This window comes from Elgaria multicarinata, chromosome 3 (assembly GCF_023053635.1).
Source record: "Elgaria multicarinata webbii isolate HBS135686 ecotype San Diego chromosome 3, rElgMul1.1.pri, whole genome shotgun sequence".
Taxonomy (NCBI): Eukaryota; Metazoa; Chordata; class Lepidosauria; order Squamata; family Anguidae; genus Elgaria; species Elgaria multicarinata.
In genome coordinates this window covers 18094017-18113350 of record NC_086173.1, presented here as the reverse complement: position 1 = coordinate 18113350, position 19334 = coordinate 18094017, and the positions used below count along the sequence as shown (strand labels likewise).

General features: G+C 47.9%; 3 protein-coding genes across 4 annotated transcripts; 1 reads left to right on the top strand and 2 right to left on the bottom strand.

Annotated features, from left to right (window-relative positions):
- Positions 1–516: 516 nt before the first annotated feature.
- Positions 517–5935, bottom strand: PQBP1 (polyglutamine binding protein 1). Of its 2 annotated transcripts, none has more exons than XM_063119467.1 (7): positions 5855–5935; positions 4328–4449; positions 3808–3919; positions 3364–3473; positions 1837–1947; positions 1566–1626; positions 517–726 (listed from the first exon to the last, which is right to left on the bottom strand). In XM_063119467.1, the coding sequence occupies exons 2-7, from the start codon at positions 4392–4394 to the stop codon at positions 570–572; spliced, it is 618 nt and encodes a 205-aa protein (XP_062975537.1). In that variant the 5' UTR covers positions 4395–4449; positions 5855–5935; the 3' UTR covers positions 517–569. The 2 variants fall into 2 exon arrangements, with proteins under 2 accessions (XP_062975537.1, XP_062975538.1); XM_063119468.1 differs by lacking the exon at positions 5855–5935 and adding an exon at positions 5818–5840.
- A 639-nt stretch (positions 5936–6574) lies between these two features.
- TIMM17B (translocase of inner mitochondrial membrane 17B) lies at positions 6575–14165 on the top strand. The gene is made up of 6 exons (XM_063119465.1): positions 6575–6620; positions 9117–9216; positions 10876–10939; positions 11393–11521; positions 11632–11742; positions 12808–14165. The coding sequence occupies exons 1-6, from the start codon at positions 6595–6597 to the stop codon at positions 12894–12896; spliced, it is 519 nt and encodes a 172-aa protein (XP_062975535.1). The 5' UTR covers positions 6575–6594; the 3' UTR covers positions 12897–14165.
- Positions 14166–14527: 362 nt separating this feature from the next.
- On the bottom strand, positions 14528–19334 carry LOC134393931 (chemokine-like protein TAFA-1). Its single transcript, XM_063118959.1, has 5 exons — positions 19313–19334; positions 16695–16874; positions 15697–15837; positions 14797–14921; positions 14528–14596 (listed from the first exon to the last, which is right to left on the bottom strand). The coding sequence occupies exons 1-5, from the start codon at positions 19332–19334 to the stop codon at positions 14579–14581; spliced, it is 486 nt and encodes a 161-aa protein (XP_062975029.1). The 3' UTR covers positions 14528–14578.

Genomic DNA, 19334 nt, shown 5'->3' with positions numbered 1-19334 from the left:
TGGAGGGCAGCACTTTGGGGGAGGCTCTCTGAAGGCTACCTAAAACTTTTGGCATGGGGACACTTTGGTGCAGAGTTTTTTTCTCCTAGCCTTTATCCAAAAATATAAGAATATCAAGGCTAGGATCAGTACAAGTACAAACTAGCAGATGCTCTTTCCGAAGGGGTTCATTGGTCCCATGATGTCCAGACAGAGGGAGCTGCGAAAAGCAGGGCTCAGTTCATCACTTCCACCTTTAGAAAGATACCATTGCTGAAGGAAGATGGCCTAGCAGCTGCATTTTTTTTTTAAGATCGGAAATGTCAAGGGGAAGAGCGCGTTTGCAGGAGGAATGGAGGCAGCTATTGGAAACCAGCAAGAGAGTACAGGGGGCAACACAACACTATAGCATCTCTTACTACCCCTCTTCTCTCGCAATGCCCCGGTGCTTCCTGTAGGCCCAACTCACAAGAGACAAGCACTGCTACAGAGCTTCTTCAGTCCACAACGAAGTCAGTTCTTGCAACACACAGGACGTGTTTTCTCCAGCTTTATTAACAAATACATTAGGGAAGGGAGGAATGCGGGTCTCAGTCCTGCTGCTTAGCCCGGGAAGCTTCAGCGTTAGCCCGCAGGACAGCGCCAGGGCTCGGGTAGGGGCGCTGCTGGAAGAGCGGGCCGGCTGCTGTGGTATCCGCACCAGTCTTGGCCTCGTTCCGCTTGGGCAGCCCGGTGGACCAGGTCCCCCTTGGGTAAGAGGATGTGAGAAACAATATTGGGGCCCCAACACATCTCCCGCTTTGCCTCTCCCCCAGCCTAGCTTCCTAAATATTCAGCCCAAGCTACTCTTAACCACCCCTGCCTGGATGCCAAGATATCCACCCCCCTCTACTTGTGAGCTCCTGGACTTCTAAGATACTTTGAGATGCATTAAACGTATATAGACAATGAGCATCGTTCAGACTGTGTCTGTGATGCAATTTTACAGAACAGAGTGAGTTTGGGAGCAGCGGAGGGGGAGATTCAACTTTTCAACAGCCTGAGCTGTCGTTTGAAAACACAAGTTTCTAGCCCCTGGTGGTTGTAAAGATATGCTTGAATTCGTACCATCATGCCTGCTAAAAATCTAAGAAGGCCTGCTAGGAAAGGACAAGATAGTTTGAGGTCCCTGAACACCTTTCACTGTTTAGTCTGGCAGACCCTGCCAATATCAGGGATGGGGTAGATGGTGGACTACAACTCCCAGCATCCTTTACCCCCGGCTATGCTTGCTAGGGCTCATGGGAGTTCAGGTCCAACAACATCTGGAAGGCTGCACGTTTCCCCACCCCTAGACTATATGCACATATGAAGCTGCCCTATACCAAGTCCGACCACTGGGCCATCTAGCTGGGCATCCTTTAACTTGAGGTGTCGGGTTGAAGCCGAGACCTGACGCACAGGCTCTTATCATTGAACCAGAGACATCTGTCCATCCCTGTGGCTTTCCAGACTACCTCCTAGCCATTTCCCCCACTGTGGCACTTGGCCTGAACAGGGAGCCCGGAGTGCTGAGCTTTCCACCCTCCCCTTCAGAGGAGACTCACCGGGGAGCATCCGAGTAAGCGCTGGGGTCCATGGGATCTAGTTCTTCATCCTTCCGGTTTGCTGCAGAGGAGAGACAAGAAGAATGGCAGGACTCATTTGTCCTCAGCCAAGCTTCTGCACTGAGCAGGGGTGTGTGGGGACTCAATGGCTTTCAAGTATGATCCTCCCTCCCCACTACAGGGTTCCCAGGGGCAAGGGGGGATCAGAAACCACCGCCTCGAAGGCATGGATGTTGGGAGCATCCTCTCGTGGAAAGGAAGCCCCGCTTACATTTCTTGCTCTTGGGGTAGGGGGCCAGCTCCTCCCGTCGGTGGTAGCGACGCTCCTTCACCTCATCCCGCTCCACCTTCTCATGCAAGCGCTCCGTTTTTTCCTCAGTGTCTGGGGAAGAGACGTACAGTTGGCAGTGCAATTCTCAAATCCTGGTCGTCTGCTTCGCCTCAACCCAACTGACTTGGAGCAGATTCACATGGGCCTTTGCCCTGCTTTTTAAAGCACGGATTGAGATTTGTTGCTGGTCTTGAGAATCCCGAAAGCCGAATGTGCGGCCTTCCAGATGTTGACGGCCTACAACTCCCATCATCTCTCACCATTGGCTCTGTTGCTGATGGGAGTTGCAGTCCATCCACAACTGAAGGCCCACAAGCTGCCCATCCCCTGGTAGTGGGAGATTGTTATTTAGCACACCTTGAAAGTCTTCAGATCAAGAACAAGAACCTTTTGTCAGCCAACAATCCAATTTGATTTATTCCCCCGAGGCCTTGCAAAGAGGAGAACCAGCCAATAGATTAATTTTAAATGCAAAGATGGTACACAGATCAATGCCTTGCTACCGGAATGCCCAGAAGAATACATGACTGACCCATCTTTCCAGACACCCCTACCCCGAAATCCATCTTAAGGTCTACTGCAGGGATGGGTAACATGGGACTCTCAAGCTGTTTTGGCCAACAACTCCCACCATCCCATTGGCTATGCGGGCTAGGGCTGATGGGAGTTGTAGGCCAAGACATCCAGAGGGCCACAAGTTGCCCACACCAGTCTACTAGTACTCCAAACAAAAAGTATCACTCACTTTAGCCCTATGGCTCAATGCAGATAAGAGAGATAAATAACAGGCTCAGACATGCATTAACTCCAGCCACCAAAAGTCAGCTCACCTAGAACTAAGTCTTCTATCCCTTCCAGAAAGCTAGACCCCCTAGGGATGGGCGAACTGCCCCTACTCCTGTTCACACTCTGCTCGCTGGACTCCCACCAGTTACTCAGCCCCAGTGCATCCAGTCCACAGGCATCCAGCTTTTTTTCCCTCCATGAGCTGCGATTTGTGCAAATTCGAGGCTGGATACATTTACAGAAATCACGATTTGTGCAAAACCACATCCATAAATAGCACAATTTGCGCAAAAATGCAGGTTTAAGAATCGTTTATGCCTGCAATTTCGTGCAAATTGTACTATTTATGGCCGCAATTTTGCACAAGTTGGGATTTCTGCAGATGTATCCAGCCAGCCCTGAATTTGCGTGCACACACACAAACCCCGCCCCTGGAAAACCGTGAGTTTGCCCAACTCAGCATGTGCCGAGTTGAGCCAGCTCAGGGATCTGCTAGCTGGTACCTGGGGATAGTGAACCGGCAAACCCCCGCCAATCAAAAATGTAAATAAATAAATAAATAATTTCCACTCCCAAAACAGATCCCTCTGACATCCTGACCCAGCTCTGGTTCCCTGCTCCCTGAGTGCAACTCACTCAAACGTGCACATGCCACCCAAAAGCAAACACACGCAACCTTACCTAAATTGTTCTTCAGCTTCTTGGCTGCTTTGGTCACCACAGAGCTGGGATCGTTGGGCGAGAGCCACGAAACCAGATCAGTCTCCATGTTCCAATAGTAAGGGAGGCCGCTATGGAGAGAGGAGGGTTTTCATGCATTTGCATCCATAGCCAATGTCAGCCTCATCCTTACAGCGCAGTGACCCATGGCTGGGAGGGAGAAAACTCCCTTGCTGGGCAGAGTTGAAAGCGATTTCAAAGGTCATTTTGAGCCAGCAACAATAATCTAATGAAGGTCAGTTTCATCTTAGCATCCTTCCCAACCTTTGGTGCTTCCACACTGCTGAACAGGGGCCCTCATCCTGCAAGCACAGACTAGAAAGGCCCTGATGGAAACACAATCAGCTTCATGCTCTTTTGTGGGAAGCGGGGAAACTGAACTCCGGATGCCCTCTAAGCTCTTACCAGACAGGGTCGATGACTTTGTACCAGTTTGGGGCCAGGTTCTCAATCCTAGTGGCTTCATAGTCAACATGGTCGTCATCATAATCTTCTGCAATGATTTCCTCCTCTGGCTCTGATGGAGAACATGAGAAATAGGACAAGAAAACCCACCACTACCACCACCACCAAGTAAGAAATAATCCCCAAGGTGCCTGAAACATTTATTTCGCCCAACACATTTCAGAAATACAATTCCTTCTTCAGAGTTTTTTGTCTTCCTGCAAATATGCAGCAAAGAGCCCTTCTTCTTCTCCTTCCTTTGCTGAAGGACTGGTGTTTTCTAACAGCCGGATTACTGCCTGGATGACCAGTGGCCATGTTGGCTGGGGGATAATGGGAACTGTAGTCCAACACCTCTGGAGGGTGCCAGGTTGGGGAAGGCTGGTCTGGACTATAGATTGAGCATCTTTGGGTTAAAGTCTAGACAGAGCCTTGCCTATACAAACATCTTCCGGCTAGCAAAGGACGTTTCTCTACTTACCAGGCTCTACATGTTTCAGCAGGCCTCGCCTGGCCAGGCGGGACTGAAGCGCCACTGGCAGTGGCATTGGGGACACTCCAACCAGGGGCAGATGAAAAAATCCCTTCTCCACAACCACTTCCCTATTCCGTAGGAGAGGGAGGGAAAACATCACACATTACATTTTGTTCCAGTCATTGGATTTGAATATTGTTCCCTCCTTTCCTGCTCTCTAGAAGTAACCCCACTACGATTTCCATGTCCTTTCCTCATGCATTCTCTTCCTGACTGTATGTGCATGTGTGTGTGTCTCTCTCTCCAGATCCACGTGAAACCTTAAGTAGCATTTCTGACTCCCATCCCTGCAGTGCCATTCCACCAACACACTTGGAGTTTGGTGGCAACTGCAGCTTCTTAACCCACTTGCCTGGAGCACTTTGCAGAGGATATGAGCTTGGGTGTATGAGTACAAGACAGAGTCTTTGGGAAGACATGTGGAAGAAAGTTGTCTGCAAAGATGGATCCAGGGCTTGTCTACACATCTTATTCTCCCTCCCTCCCTCCCACCCCATTGTTCTTAAGCTCTGTACTTTCTCCTGTTCTCCTTTTAAATAGCCATTCCTCTTGTATCTAGATTTAACCTTTTGTCAATTTTGCTAAGCGCTTTCTCCTTCTCCTTTCAGCTTCTTGAGTCCACAACCACCTCCATTGCCACTGGATTCTCTTCTGCCTCTTCATCACAAATACTCGGACCCGACCTCTTCCCTGACTTGATCCATCAAATGCAATCACAAACCCAACCAGCAAGGCTTGCATTTTCTTTTGTGTCCTGTGCACTGCCTAGCATCCCCTTAGTGCTAAATATAATTTCAGAAGGTGTACTGCCATTCATGTTTAACAAGGACTCTGATCTTATTTTAATTAGCTGGGGCTAATTAAATCATCATTTGCCACAGTACTGTTTTCATGAGATTTTTATCATTGTGTTTTTCTGTTTGATTCTACCATTGAGTTTCTGCTGAGAAACGCAGGCAGAGTATAAACCGAACACACACACACACTCTTAAACACTGCTAGATGTAGTACATTAGAGTTCACGTGCTTAGCTCTATTATAATTTCATTGGTACATCTAGCTTGAACCTTTGGCAATTTTCTGGGTCCAGTTCTTGCCAGGCTAGCAAACGTGCGTATGGGCTGTACCACATCATACTATTTGGGGGCTCCCATGACCAAATGCTCCTCCATACTCCCCCCCCCAAAGGTCTTTACACACAGAAAGTTAGCATATCACGGAGAAGGGCTCTGGCCTAGTCTCCTTGACATGCTAGATTTCTATGCTCAGGGATTGCAAAACATTTATCAACTCGGTGAACGCTCGTCTCCATATCCCCGCAGGGAAAATATCATCCAGCCTTAGCTTCTCATCGCTTGGAAGAAGCGACACATACGCTCCCCCCACCCACCTCGCTCTCTTCCAAGGCTCCTTCCTTCCCGCCCGCTTTGGAATACCTTATCTCTCAAGCAGCCCACCCAACATTTACGTTACCAGATTCAGCGCAGGCTTTTTGGTGCTTCGAAGCCACCGTCCTCAGGGGATTAACCCCTCACCCGCACGTGACACGCTTCAACCAATCCACAATCTCAGTCTAACGGACCTCCTCTTACACGCCCTGTTTTGACCCTTTCACTCCATACCGGATTCGAGAGTTAGATTGGAGGCGAGGTAAACACCAATCCCAGGACAGATCTTCTAACTGGCTCCACCCCTTTTTACCCACTCTTAGCCAATCAGAGACGTGTTTAGTTTTCCGATAGAAAGGAGAGGCGCGTTACGTCAGTCTTCGAAACTCCCGCCTCCCCTTGCGTCTCGATTGGCCAATTTATGGCTGGGGGGGAAGGCGCACGAGGAGAACCATAGAGATAGGAAAGTTTAGAGTCGCAAATGATCCTTATTTGAAGATCCGGCCTGGAATGAAAAAAGCTTTTCTACCCTTAACGTCCAATGGAAAATACCAAAGGTTCCTCCATAGAGATGCTACGGGGCATCTTTGCCCCAATCACGGCTTGCTTTTTTAAAAAAATATATATTTTTTTTTTACCGGAATGTGGATCCTCTCTACACTTTTACTGCCTCTAAGATGGGGAGAAACTGCATATCAGTGTCCAAACGAGCGCCTGTGGAGCCCCTTTCACGTGCCTCTAGGTAGCCAATCAACGGTCGGCACGTGACCTGGGCCGCTAATTTCGCCCCTGTCACATGACCCATCGATCCTTCGGCTAAGGAATATGGAGGAATATGCCCGGGAGCCCTGGTAACTGGGAAGGGCGGAGGTGCTGGCTGGCTGGCTGCCCCCCGGCCTTGCCTTGCGGGGTGCGGGGTTGTCCGTGGCCTTTGCTACCCGGCTTTCGCTTCTCCGGGGCTCTGGGCGGAGTGGGGTTAATTCCAGGCCCCCTTTGTGGCGGGACGGGCGGTCTTCGTGTTCATGCACTGACTGAATGACGGAATTCATTGACACTTTTGTATCACGCGCCTTCCTCCAAGGAGCTCAAGGCGGGATGCATGGCGAGGGGGGTATTGGCCAGTCTTCCCCAACCCGGCGCCCTCCAAACGTGTTGGACTACAACTCCCAGCATCCTCCGACAGTGTGAACTAATTGGGGTAATGGGAGTCGTAGTCCAACACACCTGGAGGGCGCCAGGTTGGGGAAGTCTGGGTCATTCCATCTTATCACTAACACAACCCTGTGAGGTAGGGTAAGGTCAGTTGAGGGGAAGTAACTGGCTCCACATCTGCCCACTGAGCTTGATAGCTAGATGGGATTTGAACCTGGATCTCCCCAGTCCATACTAGCAAATGTGCCCCACTGGCTTATCTCTGCCTCCCCTAAAAACAAAATGGTGTTTCATGGGCTTTTGTGCACAGCAAGTCCAGTAGAAATTACCAAAACAACAATAGAAGAATGCTTCTGTAAGGCTGCAATCCTATATCTGTAAGCCCCACTGAGTAGACATGTATAGGTTTGCATTGTAAGAGGTCCACAGAAAAGTAGAAAGTAATGAGCAAGTGTTTGAATTCAACAGAACTCCTCAGTGGTGAGGCTGAGAGATGGTAAACTGGACTAAAATTCCCATTGTGAGTTTTGTAGCTGAGTGAGTGGATATTTTGCACCCAGAACTCCTTCACCCAAGTCTATCCCATTTTATGGACATCTTGATTTCTGCTGCCTCCTTACACTGAGTCTTCTTCCTGATTGTTTGAGCTTTCCTGAGTGGCTTTAGCTTAACCTTCATCTCTGCGCAAACTCTCAGTTGAGAACTGGCTAGTCAGCTCCTGATTGAGACGCTCACTGGATGTCTTCACGTCCATAGTTTTCACTATGTCAGAACACCTAGTTCCCTTCAGTCAGAATGGCTCACGTTTCTCCAGCAAATATATAAAGCATAAATATAAAACATGTAGTGCATCCTTTAATGTTTATATGCATATGTTGGGGAGCTATGTGAAAAACATGGATACCCCATAGTAAATGTAACTCCTCTGTCAAGCGTGGAGCTGCTTTCAGTATCTGGTGCAGTTTGTAAAGGGGAAAAAATTATTTGGCTGAGTTTTTAAAATATGTTTGTATCACCTATTTACCTGATTCTCACTAATCTGGTTGCTAGGGTGTGTGTGTCATTATTATTTTTAAGTTATTTATTTTTTATTTTCAAGTAAAAAAAATTACTTCTTACAAGCAAAGAAGCAAAGTGTGGTGTAGCGGCTAAAATGTTGGACTGGAAGTCGGGAGATCTGGGTTCTAGTCCCCACTCGGCCATGGAAAGCCACTGGGTGACTTTGGGCCAGTTACAGACTCTCAGCCCAACCCACCTCACAGGGGGAGAGGAAGAGGAGGATTATGTACCTTGGGTTCCTTGGAGGGAAAAAGGCAGGATATAAATGCAATAATAAATAAAAATCCTTTCAAATCCTTCTTGAAATCAAATGACAAAGATATATTTAAACAGTAGAAAAAATAGATCAAAATTGCATCAAAGATGGAAAGAGTGCCTCCTCTGAAGGAAGTTTGAAGGGCAGTAGCAAGGGAGAGGAAACTTTTTGGTGGTGGCCCCCCCAACTGTGGAACGATCTCGCTGAGGCCCAATTGGCTCCAACCTTGCCATCTTTTCCGTGCCAGGTCAAGACTTCTCTCTATTCATGCAGATCCCACACAATGGGATTTTTATGCATTGGTTGTTCTGGTTATGGTCTCCTGATGTTTTAGTTTTATTCAGTTTTGGTATTTTTAATAGTAATTGTTTTTACGGTTTTAAATTTTGTATGTTTGCACATCGCCTTGGCTCTGTTAAAGAGAAAAGTGACTAAAAAAATCAACAAATAAAATAACTCTTTAATAAATATAAATAAAGGGATATTTACTGGGCATAGGACAGACTAGCCATGCCTAGCCTGGTGGCCTCCAGATGTTAAACTACAACTCCCACCATCTCCAGCAAGCTAGCTGGGCACAATGGGAGTTGTAATCCAACATATATGGAGGGAACCGGCTTGGGAAAATGTGAGGTAGAACATGCCATTATGTTCCAGGAATGGCAACCAAATTGTTAAAAGATCAGGGACAGGGATTTCTATGCTACTGGAGTAATTATGTTTTTGCCATTAGATCTCTTAAGGCCTTTTTTCTCACAGTGCCTCTTCTAGGCTCTCTGTCTCTCCTGGTATTACTGTCGAGCCTGTTATTGGCTCACCTGTTTCAGGGCTTCCTGCAGAAGCAACTTGTGCTAACCTCTCTTCTCTATCCATCTGGCAGCCCCTGGCGGATTGTGGATGACTGCGGTGGCGCCTTCACCATGGGGATAATTGGCGGGGGTGTCTTCCAGGCCGTCAAAGGCTTCCGCAATGCTCCAGTGGTGAGTCACAATGTTTCTCTCGCCTTTTCTTACCTTCAAGCTGTAAGTGACAGGGATGTATGGTGGGTGGGGCACAGAAGAACCCTAGTTAAAATTGGTTCTGATGAATGGATCCATCCTAAATTGGTCCCGTACTTATTATGGCCCTTCCCGTTCACTACCTTTCTCTGTCTGTGTGGTTGTAAGCTAGGGAACAGAGTCTGTCTTTAATATGTTTGTATTATGCATTGCTTTGTTTTTGAAGTGCTTTAGAAATGATAAAAATAGTTGTGAAGATGGTAGCGCATATATGGGGCCTTGAAGGCATTTTTCCTTAAATCAAGGTGGTCAACAATACTGGGGAGTTTTTTACTTTCCCTGTAGCTTTTGCACATGGGCTTGCTCACTTGTGATGGAAGGTGTTCTCATGTGCATCATTTCTGGTTGCCAATGGCGGACCGACATTAGGTAAGGAATGATATGGGCAAGAGGGAGGATTCAACAAAAGTGGCCACTGTACTTGTAGTTCTGGCAACCAGCAGCTAGCTGGCCAGTTTTCCAGAGCTGAACTCTGGACTCTGAGTGGGAAACCTTCCTGAGTTGAAAGCCTTCCTTCAAGCTGGACTAAGGCTTGTCGCTGTTGTGTTGAACATCAAACAGGATAAGTTAGATTGGAGAAAACACAAGGGGAAGAGTTAATCCTCCCCTCCTTGAGTGGTACAGCCCTCGTCAGATCAAGGTTCCTTGCGGTTCCTTTAATTTTGGGTGGGGGGCAGGAGGAGCACAGGAGATCCAGTCACTGATTTCCTAATGTCTCCTCTAGTTTGGCCCTAAGCTTGCAGCCATCTCAACAAGACTAATAGTATTGGTTTTAGGATTCTGCAGAACTACTTTGATCGTTCTGCAAAACAATAGATGGACCTTGCCAACACTGGCATCTTTCCACTCCCTTTGCTGCATGGGGTAGAGGATATTTATTAATTGTGTGCATATTTACAACAGTTGTGTTCCACCCGTAAACAAACATAAAAACAATTTAGATATAAAATAGAACATAAAGCCCTAAAATAAAAATCACACAAAATACAACAAGCAAAATGTGCAGCAATTCCGAAATGAAGGAAAAAACCCACCAGCTTTAAAACTGGGAGACCTGAATGAGTTCTGTGAAAGGCCTGGATGAACGCCTTCCCCTGATGCCGAAAAGACTGCTGGGGTGGTGCCATGTGAGCCTCTCTGGGAAGGCTGCTTCACAACTGAGGTTGTGAATGCCCTCTTTCTCTAAGTGCCCAGTCTGGATTCATTTGGTGGGGGGCAGTTGGCCTAGGGTAGCCATTCCTAGCAATGAAACACGGGGAGGGGGAACCGGGGGTAAATGGGGAAATTATTGCACTGGGCAACTGATACTGAGATTGGGTGGTTTTGATTTGAATACTGACAGAGACACCCTGAGCTCATCTATGGATTGAGAACTGTGGTTTCCGGTTCCACAATAATGTGCAGGCGGAGGTGGGGCTTAGAGGTCATGATACTGTTGTGTTGGGCTGCCTTCTGTGTCCTAATCTGGGAGTTCTTCTGGATGTGGTTCTCCCCCATCCCCCACCCCTATCTGCATTTTTTTTTAAACGCCCCTGTCTGACTAGAGGAGCCCCATTGCTGAAGTGTTTTCTCATTTTCTAGGGTGTCAGACATCGGTTCAAAGGCAGCATGAATGCGATCAGAGTCAGAGCGCCACAGATTGGAGGTAAGGGGAAGGGTCTTGGCTCTTGAGCTGTGTGGGTGGGTGGGGTGGGCATAGATGTAAATCTATAGATGGAGCAGACAGATTGTGGGGTGAGGGGGTTGGGGATTTTTTCATTTTTTAGGGGAGCCAGTTAGTGTTGGATGAGGACTAGGGACATGAGAGTTCAAGCCTCACTCTGCCTTGGAAGCTCAATGGGTGACCATTGGACCAGTCTGTTATCTTTCAGCCTAACTTACCTCTGAGGGTAACATTTCTCCTCCTAACTGCCAAGCTCTTTTCCAATGGGTTTCAGATTCTGCCCTGCATCAATCCAGGTCACTGAATACATTGAAATGATGTAAGCCCAGGTTTTGCATTTGCTTGGAGCAGAATGTTAAAAGCTCTTTTGGTGCCAACGATGAAGAGCTGTGTCCAGCTGGTGACTCCAAATGCTCTCCCTTGTTCTCTGCACAGGCAGCTTTGCAGTATGGGGTGGGCTTTTCTCCACCATTGACTGCGGCCTGGTGAAGATGCGGGGCAAGGAGGATCCATGGAACTCCATCACCAGCGGGGCACTCACAGGGGCCGTCTTAGCGTCACGCAGTAAGTGGTGGTCCTCGACCTTGCAAAACGTAGCAGCGCTGCCCTTTCCCTTCCTCTTCTGTGGCTGAATGCTGAATGAGAGCTTTGTAACGGGCTGTTCTTTTCCTTAGGTGGGCCATTGGCCATGGTAGGATCAGCTATGATGGGAGGCATCTTGCTTGCCCTGATAGAAGGTGTTGGGATTTTGCTGACCAGGTACACAGCCCAGCAGTTTCAGAATCGTAAGTTCTAATGTCAGGTCTGTGGGGTGTCAGCAAGGCAGAAGGCCCGGGAACCCAGAATTCTCTTAGAACAGGGGTGGGGGAACCTCAGGCTCAGGGGCCAAATCCAGCCCCCTTGGGATCCCAGTCTGGCCCTATGGGGTTCCCAAGATTGTCACGGCCTCTTTCCCTTGGACACTGGTAGTTCGGTGTTTTCCCAACTTCGGTGCAGCTCTTCCCTGTTCTAAAAGGCTTAGTTCTTCCCTGTTCTCCTAAGGCTGAGTTACTGGCAGTAAGAGCTTTAAACTACAATATGCTGGTATTTTTGGCCCCACCCATTTTGTCTTTGGATCCGCCCACCACTGGAATGTGGGCCCCAATATCCAACCCTGGGGCTGAACGAAGTTCTCCACCCCTGTTGCAGAAGGCTGCATTTGGAGGGCTTCTTTGCCAGGCAGGCACACTGACACCGAGCTCCCTATCTGCCCCGGTTGTCTGCTTACGACACAATTGTAGTGAGGCTGATGTGGATCAATCTGTATGTGATGGACGGGAATTGGTATGGACAGGCACAGGGCAGCAGGGCTTGGGTCTTCCCTGTCTTGTCTCCATCAAAAGTTGTTCCCAGGATTCCATCGCATTCTAGCACAGCTTTCTCCAACCTGGTGCCCTCAAGATCTGCTGGACTACAGCTCCCATTAGCCCCAGCCAACATGGCTGATTATTAGAGGTGATGGGACCTGACAGTCACCCCTGTTGTTGTAGCCATGGACAATTTGCTAGTGGTTCTATAAATGCATGTGGAAGTTGCACTCCCTTCCCACAATGTCTGGCACCCACCCCCTTCTTTCTTTCTTTCTTTTTTACAGGTTTGCATTTCGACTGTTCTGAATTTTCTTGTGACAAAAGTTGGGATCCCCCCCCACTTTATTTAATGACTCACCCTCACCTAGATCCACATCTTTCCTCCTGGCTGCATCGCAGCATTCTCCACTGATTTCCACCCTCCCCAAAGGAGTTGTACAGAAGCGATTGCACCCCCATCTTCTGCTTGTCACTAACTGTTTATTCTTCTTTGCTTCTCAGCCAACCCCTTCGGAGAAGATCCCAGTCAGCTGCCTCTCAAGGATGGCTCACCACCTCCAGGATACCCAGGCTATGGACACTATCAGTGAAGCCTTTTGTGGACAGGGATTCTTCTATTTTTTATTTTTTTGCAGGGAAAGGGCAGGAATTTCCTTCTGAAGCTACTCAAGACCATCACCCAACAGCCCAAACAAAACAGCATGCAAGGGATTTGATTCCCTGAGTTTTCCTACAGGGATGGGTAGGATTAGGGGATATTTGAGCATATCTACCTCTCTGTGTGGGGCTTAGTGTCATGGAGAACGATGTGCCCCTGGATTAGTTCCACATGCGCTGAGGAAGCCAGAGCCCACACAGGGTGAACAACTCTGGATCTTTGGATGACATTTTTTCATCTTGTAGGTTCTGGGGGTGTGGTGGTGATGAATGGACTGTGATGAAAGACTTCAGAAGCTATTTTCCTGGCTTTCAGGTTCGGGAATGGAATGATTCTTCCTGCTTTCTCTGTATGTTGGAGAGTCTCACCTTAGCATGCCAAAATCTGGAGGCAAAGCAGCTTGCACTTTCCTTTCCCAGGTTTTGCAGGTGAGGTAAGGGGGCCTGATCGTAGCAAGCAGAAGCCAATGCCAGTGTAGCAAGAAGCACAGAACCATGTCCCGGAGAAGGGGATCTCTGTGGATCTCTGTCTCTTTTTCCCCCTAGGCCAGACCTCCACGATTCCTCAACTACCAAGCCAAGTGCAGCCCTGCAGTAATTAACACGGCTGGTGGGCTGCATTTGGGTTGGAGGGTCGTGGGTTGTGCAGGCCTGCCCTGGAGCTAAGGTTTATACCGATACTGTGGCACACAAACCTCCAGCACCTTTAAACTTTCTAACCGAGAGAGAGAATTAAAGAGCCTCTTGTCTGGTTGCAGTTTCCACCCGGCATCCTGAAACAGCCCTCCCAACTGTGGACGCGGAATGATCTGAAGCTCATCCAGTTGACGTGACCTTCCACAGCCAAGCTGAACTGCCTCGGTTTCTCAAAGGAAAACTCTGGTTGCAGTTTTACATGCTTAGGCTGTTGGGTCCCAGTGGGCGCCATGCACCCCCATTGTTAGTACAAAGGCCTATTACCATGGGATTATTTTATTTTTTAAAAAAAGTCCTACTTGTCTCTTAAAGTGCATTTGCTGTGATGCTCATTAGAATGGGGTGTTGACCTGCTTTATGTCGAGCCGGACCAGATACAGTTTACTTTCCGGACTGCAAATCCTCTGAGCTTAGGATTACTTTGTATTTCAAGATCTTTTTAAAGAAAGAATGTATGTATTGTGTGTTAACAGGTGTAAATACAAACTGGCTATTTGGCTTCTGTCCTGGAGAGTTTAGATGTCTGCAAAAGCAGCTGGGCGGTGTGGGAAGGTGTGAGCAGATGGGTGCCTTGCGTGGGGCGGGAGGGAGGGGCGGGTGGGGTTGGAGCGGACGTGCTGCTAGTGAAGCACAATAGACGTGAGCCTTTCCTGCCATAGAAGTGTCAATCTTTGAGCCCGTTTCCCAGCGACCCACTAACCAAGAGCAGCAGCCCCCTTTGAAAAGGCACCAAAGCCCAATCTCGGGTCGCGAGAACTTCTCCATAGCAGTCAGTTGAGCAGCATGGCTTCCCCGCGTCTGTGGCCTGTGGTCTCATCCTCCCCAATCGTGGGAGCTAGCAGTCATAGCAAAGTCCGTGGCCATGAAAAGGTATCTTCCTTGGCCACTAGGGCGGTGGGGTCTTTCGTTGTTTCAGACTTCAGTGCCTGGGGTGGATCTGGAAAGGAAATCAAGGCAGGTTGTCCAACGGAGATTGGAGTCCGCCTCATCCAGCTCTCCGCAGGACCTGCTTAATAAAACACCCCACAGGCCTGTCATGCATGGCAGCCAGTTGGGAGCCGGGAGATGAGGCAGTGCAATGCACTCATTTGCCCTGCTTGGGGGTGGGGGGTGGGGAGACATGTGAGGGACTAGTACCTTGGTAGTTTTGACACGATTTCCTTGGGAGCACATCCAGCCTGAATTGTCAGGCAACGCTTTACACTCCTCATCAGCCAGGCAGGGCTCCATGTCACACCACCATTTCCCCGTTACGATGGAGGCTGCAGAGTAGAGATAAGCACAGGTCTCCGCCGCTGCTTTTTTTGGTGGGGGGAGGGCTATTTGCTGCCGCCTTTAGCCTCTGCCCCACATGGGGAATCAAATGGTTTTAGCACTTCATTAAGTTTCTGGAGCGTGGGTTTTGTGTTTCATTGGGTCTCAAAGTGGGAAGCTTATCCAATCCATCCAGACACTTTGGGATGGAGGAAGTTATTGGTTGGGGGCAGGCGCAAGGCCCCTTAACGACTTCCTGTACCACAGGCTGTAAAATCTGATTTGCCCTGGCCATGTGTGAACCAGGCTATTTTGAAGTATCCTGCTCTATCTTAAAGACTTGAGGCCGATTAGAGTATAAAACCAGCATCCCTTAAGCATGCAATTAAAGCTAATAAATTACGGTCGATCCTGTTGGCCTTCAGCAGCCTCTTCTTCCCTTTCATCTTGCCCAAGGATTCCTCTACAAAGCTCAGCTCTTTTACGGCCCCTTTTTCTTCATCTCTCATCACATGGGCTGTAGTTTCAACCCTTTTAATCATCCTTCCCTACATTCCCTTGCTTGATTATTCTCAACCCCACCAACCCCCTAATCGTTTCTTTTGAAAGCAAATGGTCACTTCCTTTCACACTCTTATTATCCTCTCTCCAATATCTCTTCCATTCTCTCCCCTCCCCAGATGTCTTGGGAGGAGGAGGAGCTCTTCTGTGCTCCTCTTGGGTTTCCCTCTCACCTTGGGGAGTGGGGTTTGCAGGGAGGAGGCCTTAACTCCCAGCACTTACTGTCCACACAAGAAGGCTTGCCGCGGGTTGTCCCAGCTACTTTCCCCGGGAGGCAGGAACACTGGATGGTTTGGGACCGTTCTTCAATGTGGTTGCGGTTACAGCAGCGGCGGACAGCAATCACCTTGCAGGTACCTCCACCTTGGGTGGGGAACAAGAAGAGATGGAGGTTGGAGAGCAGGAAGCCATGAAGACCTCTTCTTTTTTTGAACCCAGTTCTGTACTCCACTCTTGTCAGCTATTTCTGTGATCTACAAGAGCAGCGTTTCTGGTCCCAGCATGATAATGGCAACCTCCACACGCTGTCTCCCATATTTGCAGGCGGCCTTTACAAATTTATTAAATTTTTATACCGCCCAATAGCCGAAGCTCTCTGGGCAGTTCACAAAAATTAACTGGGCGGTTCACAAATAAATCCTTCCCCACCACCTCTGAGCATGTGTGGAGTTGCAAGGCCTGAAATCTGCTCTCAATACCGTATTTTGTGTGTGTGTTGCTTTTGTGTGGAGTTGCAATATAAGCAGCTCTGCGAGACCCAAGGACGGGCTTGCTTTTACTCTGACAACTGCTTGACCTTGGCCTTGTTCACACTTGACCTACAAGAATATAGAAGTTTATATAGGAACACAGGAGGCTGCTATATACTGAGTCAGACCTTTGATCCATCTAGCCCAGGATTGTCAACAGTGACAGGCAGCAATGGGCTCTGTAGAGTTTCTGGCTGGATGCCCTCTTAGCCCTACCTGGAGATGCCAGGAATTGAACCCAAGGCTTTTTGTTTGCAAAACAGGTGTACTATCACGGAGGTGTGGCCACGTATATAGATGTGTGTGTAATAATCTGTATTGGAACTGTCCAGTAAGCAAAACAGTGTTGTCATACTAACCATGTGGCCTGCCTTTTCCTAGCAACATGGCTGGACTTGAGCTTAGGTCTGCTTAATGAGGCGCATTTTGCTTGTGTGCTCAAAACCCCTTCCCAGAACAGAAGCAACTTACTGATCACTGGGATTTGATCCAATGCAGTTTGGTACCAGTACTGATCATGACGGTGCTGTTGCGTTTGAATGGGGAACTCCTGAGCCCTGATGCCTTGACAGAGAAGGATGGCACAAATCATTACGATTGCTGCTGCTGCTGAATGGCACATTGTGGTAGGTCTGCTGAGGAGAGCAGGAACTGGAGGGAAGAGAGATGGGGATAAAAAAGGAAAATAGCCCCATGGGGGCGAAACGTGTCATAGACGATGCTGATGTTGGTTTCTAGTTCCCAATCTCTTTATTTGTGTGAAACATTGAAACAGAGCTCTGTCCGTAAACTTGAATAAGGACTAACATTTGACATGCCCCTGCACCTCAAACTAAGCTTAGGCCCACCATACATCATATATTTCCATGATTGGAGGGATTGTTCTCTCCAAGATAAACAATCAAAACATCCATTTTTGAGCTATGGGTGATAATCCCAGATGACAATTGCAAATAAGGAAATGGAGGGTTGAGTCTCTCAGTAAGTTTTGTGTCACCTAGAGGTTAGCCAGAAGAAATAAGGAATTATTTTTAAACAAGCAATGTGCGGAAGTGGAAGAAGACAATAGAATAGAAAGGACAAGAGACCTCTTCCAGAAAATTAGAAACATCGGAGGTAAATTCCAGGCAAAAATGGGTATGATCAAAAACAAAGATGGCAAGGACCTAACAGAAACAGAAGAGATCAAGAAAAGGTAGCAAGAATATACGGAAGATCTGTATAGGAAGGATAATAATATCGGGGATAGCTCAGACGGTGTGGTCAGTGAGTTAGAGCCAGACATCCTGAAGAGTGAGGTCGAATGGGCCTTAAGAAGCATTGCTAATAACAAGGCAGCAGGAGACGACGGTATCCCAGTTGAACTGTTTAAAATATTGCAAGATGATGCTGTCAAGGTGATGCATGCCATATGCTAGCAAATTTGGAAAACACAAGAATGGCCATCAGACTGGAAAAAATCAACTTATATCCCCATACCAAAAAAGGGAAACACGAAAGAATGTTCCAACTATCGTACAGTGGCACTTATTTCACATGCCAGCAAGGTAATGCTCAAGATCCTGCAAGGTAGACTCCAGCAATTCATGGAGCGAGAATTGCCAGATGTACAAGCTGGGTTTAGAAAAGGCAGAGGAACTAGAGACCAAATTGCCAATATCCGCTGGATAATGGAGAAAGTCAGGGAGTCCAGAAAAACATCTATTTCTGTTTTATCGACTATTCTAAAGCCTTTGACTGTGTGGATCATAACAAACTGTGGCAAGTTCTTGGTGGTATGGGGATACCAAGTCATCTTGTCTGCCTCCTGAGGAATCTGTATAATGAACAAGTAGCAACGGTAAGAACAGACCACGGAACTACGGACTGGTTTAAGATTGGGAAAGGAGTACGGCAGGGTTGTATACTCTCACCTTATCTATTTAACTTGTATGCAGAACACATCATGCGACGTGCTGGGCTTGACGAATCCAAGGCTGGAGTTAAAATTGCAGGAAGAAACATTAACAACCTCAGATATGCAGATGACACCACTTTGATGGCTGAAAGCGAGGAGGAGCTGAGGAGCCTTATGACAAAGGTGAAAGAAGAAAGTGCAAAAGCCGGGTTGCAGTTAAACCTCAAAAAAACCAAGATTATGGCAACTAGCTTGATTGATAACTGGCAAATAGAGTGAGAAAACGTGGAGGCAGTGACAGACTTTGTATTTCTGGGCGCAAAGATTACTGCAGACACTGACTGCAGCCAGGTAATCAGAAGACGTTTACTTCTTGGGAGGAGAGCAATGACAAATCTTGATAAAATAGTTAAGAGCAGAGACACCACACTGACAACAAAGGTCCGCATAGTTAAAGCAATGGTATTCCCCGTAGTAACCTATGGCTGCGAGAGCTGGACCATAAGGAAGACTGAGCGAAGGAAGATAGATGCTTTTGAACTGTGGTGTTGGAGGAAAATTCTGAGAGTGCCGTGGACTGCGAGAAGATCAAACCAGTCCATACTCCAGGAAATAAAGCCAGACTGCTCACTTGAGGGAATGGTATTAAAGGCAAAACTGAAGTACTTTGGCCACATAATGAGAAGGCAGGAGACCCTGGAGAAGAGGCTGATGCTAGGGAAAGTGGAAGGCAAAAGGAAGAGGGGCCGACCAAGGGCAAGATGGATGGATGATATTCTGGAGGTGACAGACTTGACCTTGGGGAAGCTGGGGGTGGCGACGGCCGACAGAAAGCTCTGGCGTGGGCTGGTCAATGAAGTCACGAAGAGTCGGAAACGACTGAACGAATAAACAACAACAAAAATGAGAGACCTACGTATCCAGGAAAGAATTCTCTGCAAGATGACATGTCTTTTTTCTGCTCCAAAACTTTGTTTTGTTCAGGGCAATGTGAAGCACGCTGACTCATGCCAATTACATGCCCAAACAGGTAGAAAAGAAAGAACTGGGGCTCTCCATCCCACAATAAGCCTTGGGCCATCCCAAGCCATACACACCTCAATGCTGTCTGGCAGAGGATGCTGTCCTGGATATGACAAGGGGTGGCTCAAACCTTATTATAGGAGGCATAGCTCTAGTTCCTTATTTGTACCTATTTTTGCTATGATGGACAT

Excerpts from the sequence above, each read along its gene's own strand:
- PQBP1 (XM_063119467.1), bottom strand. The coding sequence starts at position 4,394 with ATGCCACTGCCAGTGGCGCTTCAGTCCCGCCTGGCCAGGCGAGGCCTG. Across the intron at positions 1,948-3,363 it reads GAAGCTGAAGAACAATTTAG|ACACTGAGGAAAAAACGGAG; the intron begins GTAAGGTTGCGT and ends TCTCTTCCCCAG. Across the intron at positions 727-1,565 it reads GCTTACTCGGATGCTCCCCG|GGGGACCTGGTCCACCGGGC; the intron begins GTGAGTCTCCTC and ends CTCTTACCCAAG.
- TIMM17B (XM_063119465.1), top strand. The coding sequence starts at position 6,595 with ATGGAGGAATATGCCCGGGAGCCCTG. Across the intron at positions 11,522-11,631 it reads GGCCGTCTTAGCGTCACGCA|GTGGGCCATTGGCCATGGTA; the intron begins GTAAGTGGTGGT and ends TCTTTTCCTTAG. Across the intron at positions 11,743-12,807 it reads AGCCCAGCAGTTTCAGAATC|CCAACCCCTTCGGAGAAGAT; the intron begins GTAAGTTCTAAT and ends TTTGCTTCTCAG.
- LOC134393931 (XM_063118959.1), bottom strand. The coding sequence starts at position 19,334 with ATGTCCATCATAGCAAAAATAG. Across the intron at positions 16,875-19,312 it reads GTCCATCATAGCAAAAATAG|TTCCTGCTCTCCTCAGCAGA; the intron begins GTACAAATAAGG and ends TCTTCCCTCCAG. Across the intron at positions 15,838-16,694 it reads GGATCAAATCCCAGTGATCA|GTGGAGGTACCTGCAAGGTG; the intron begins GTAAGTTGCTTC and ends TCCCCACCCAAG.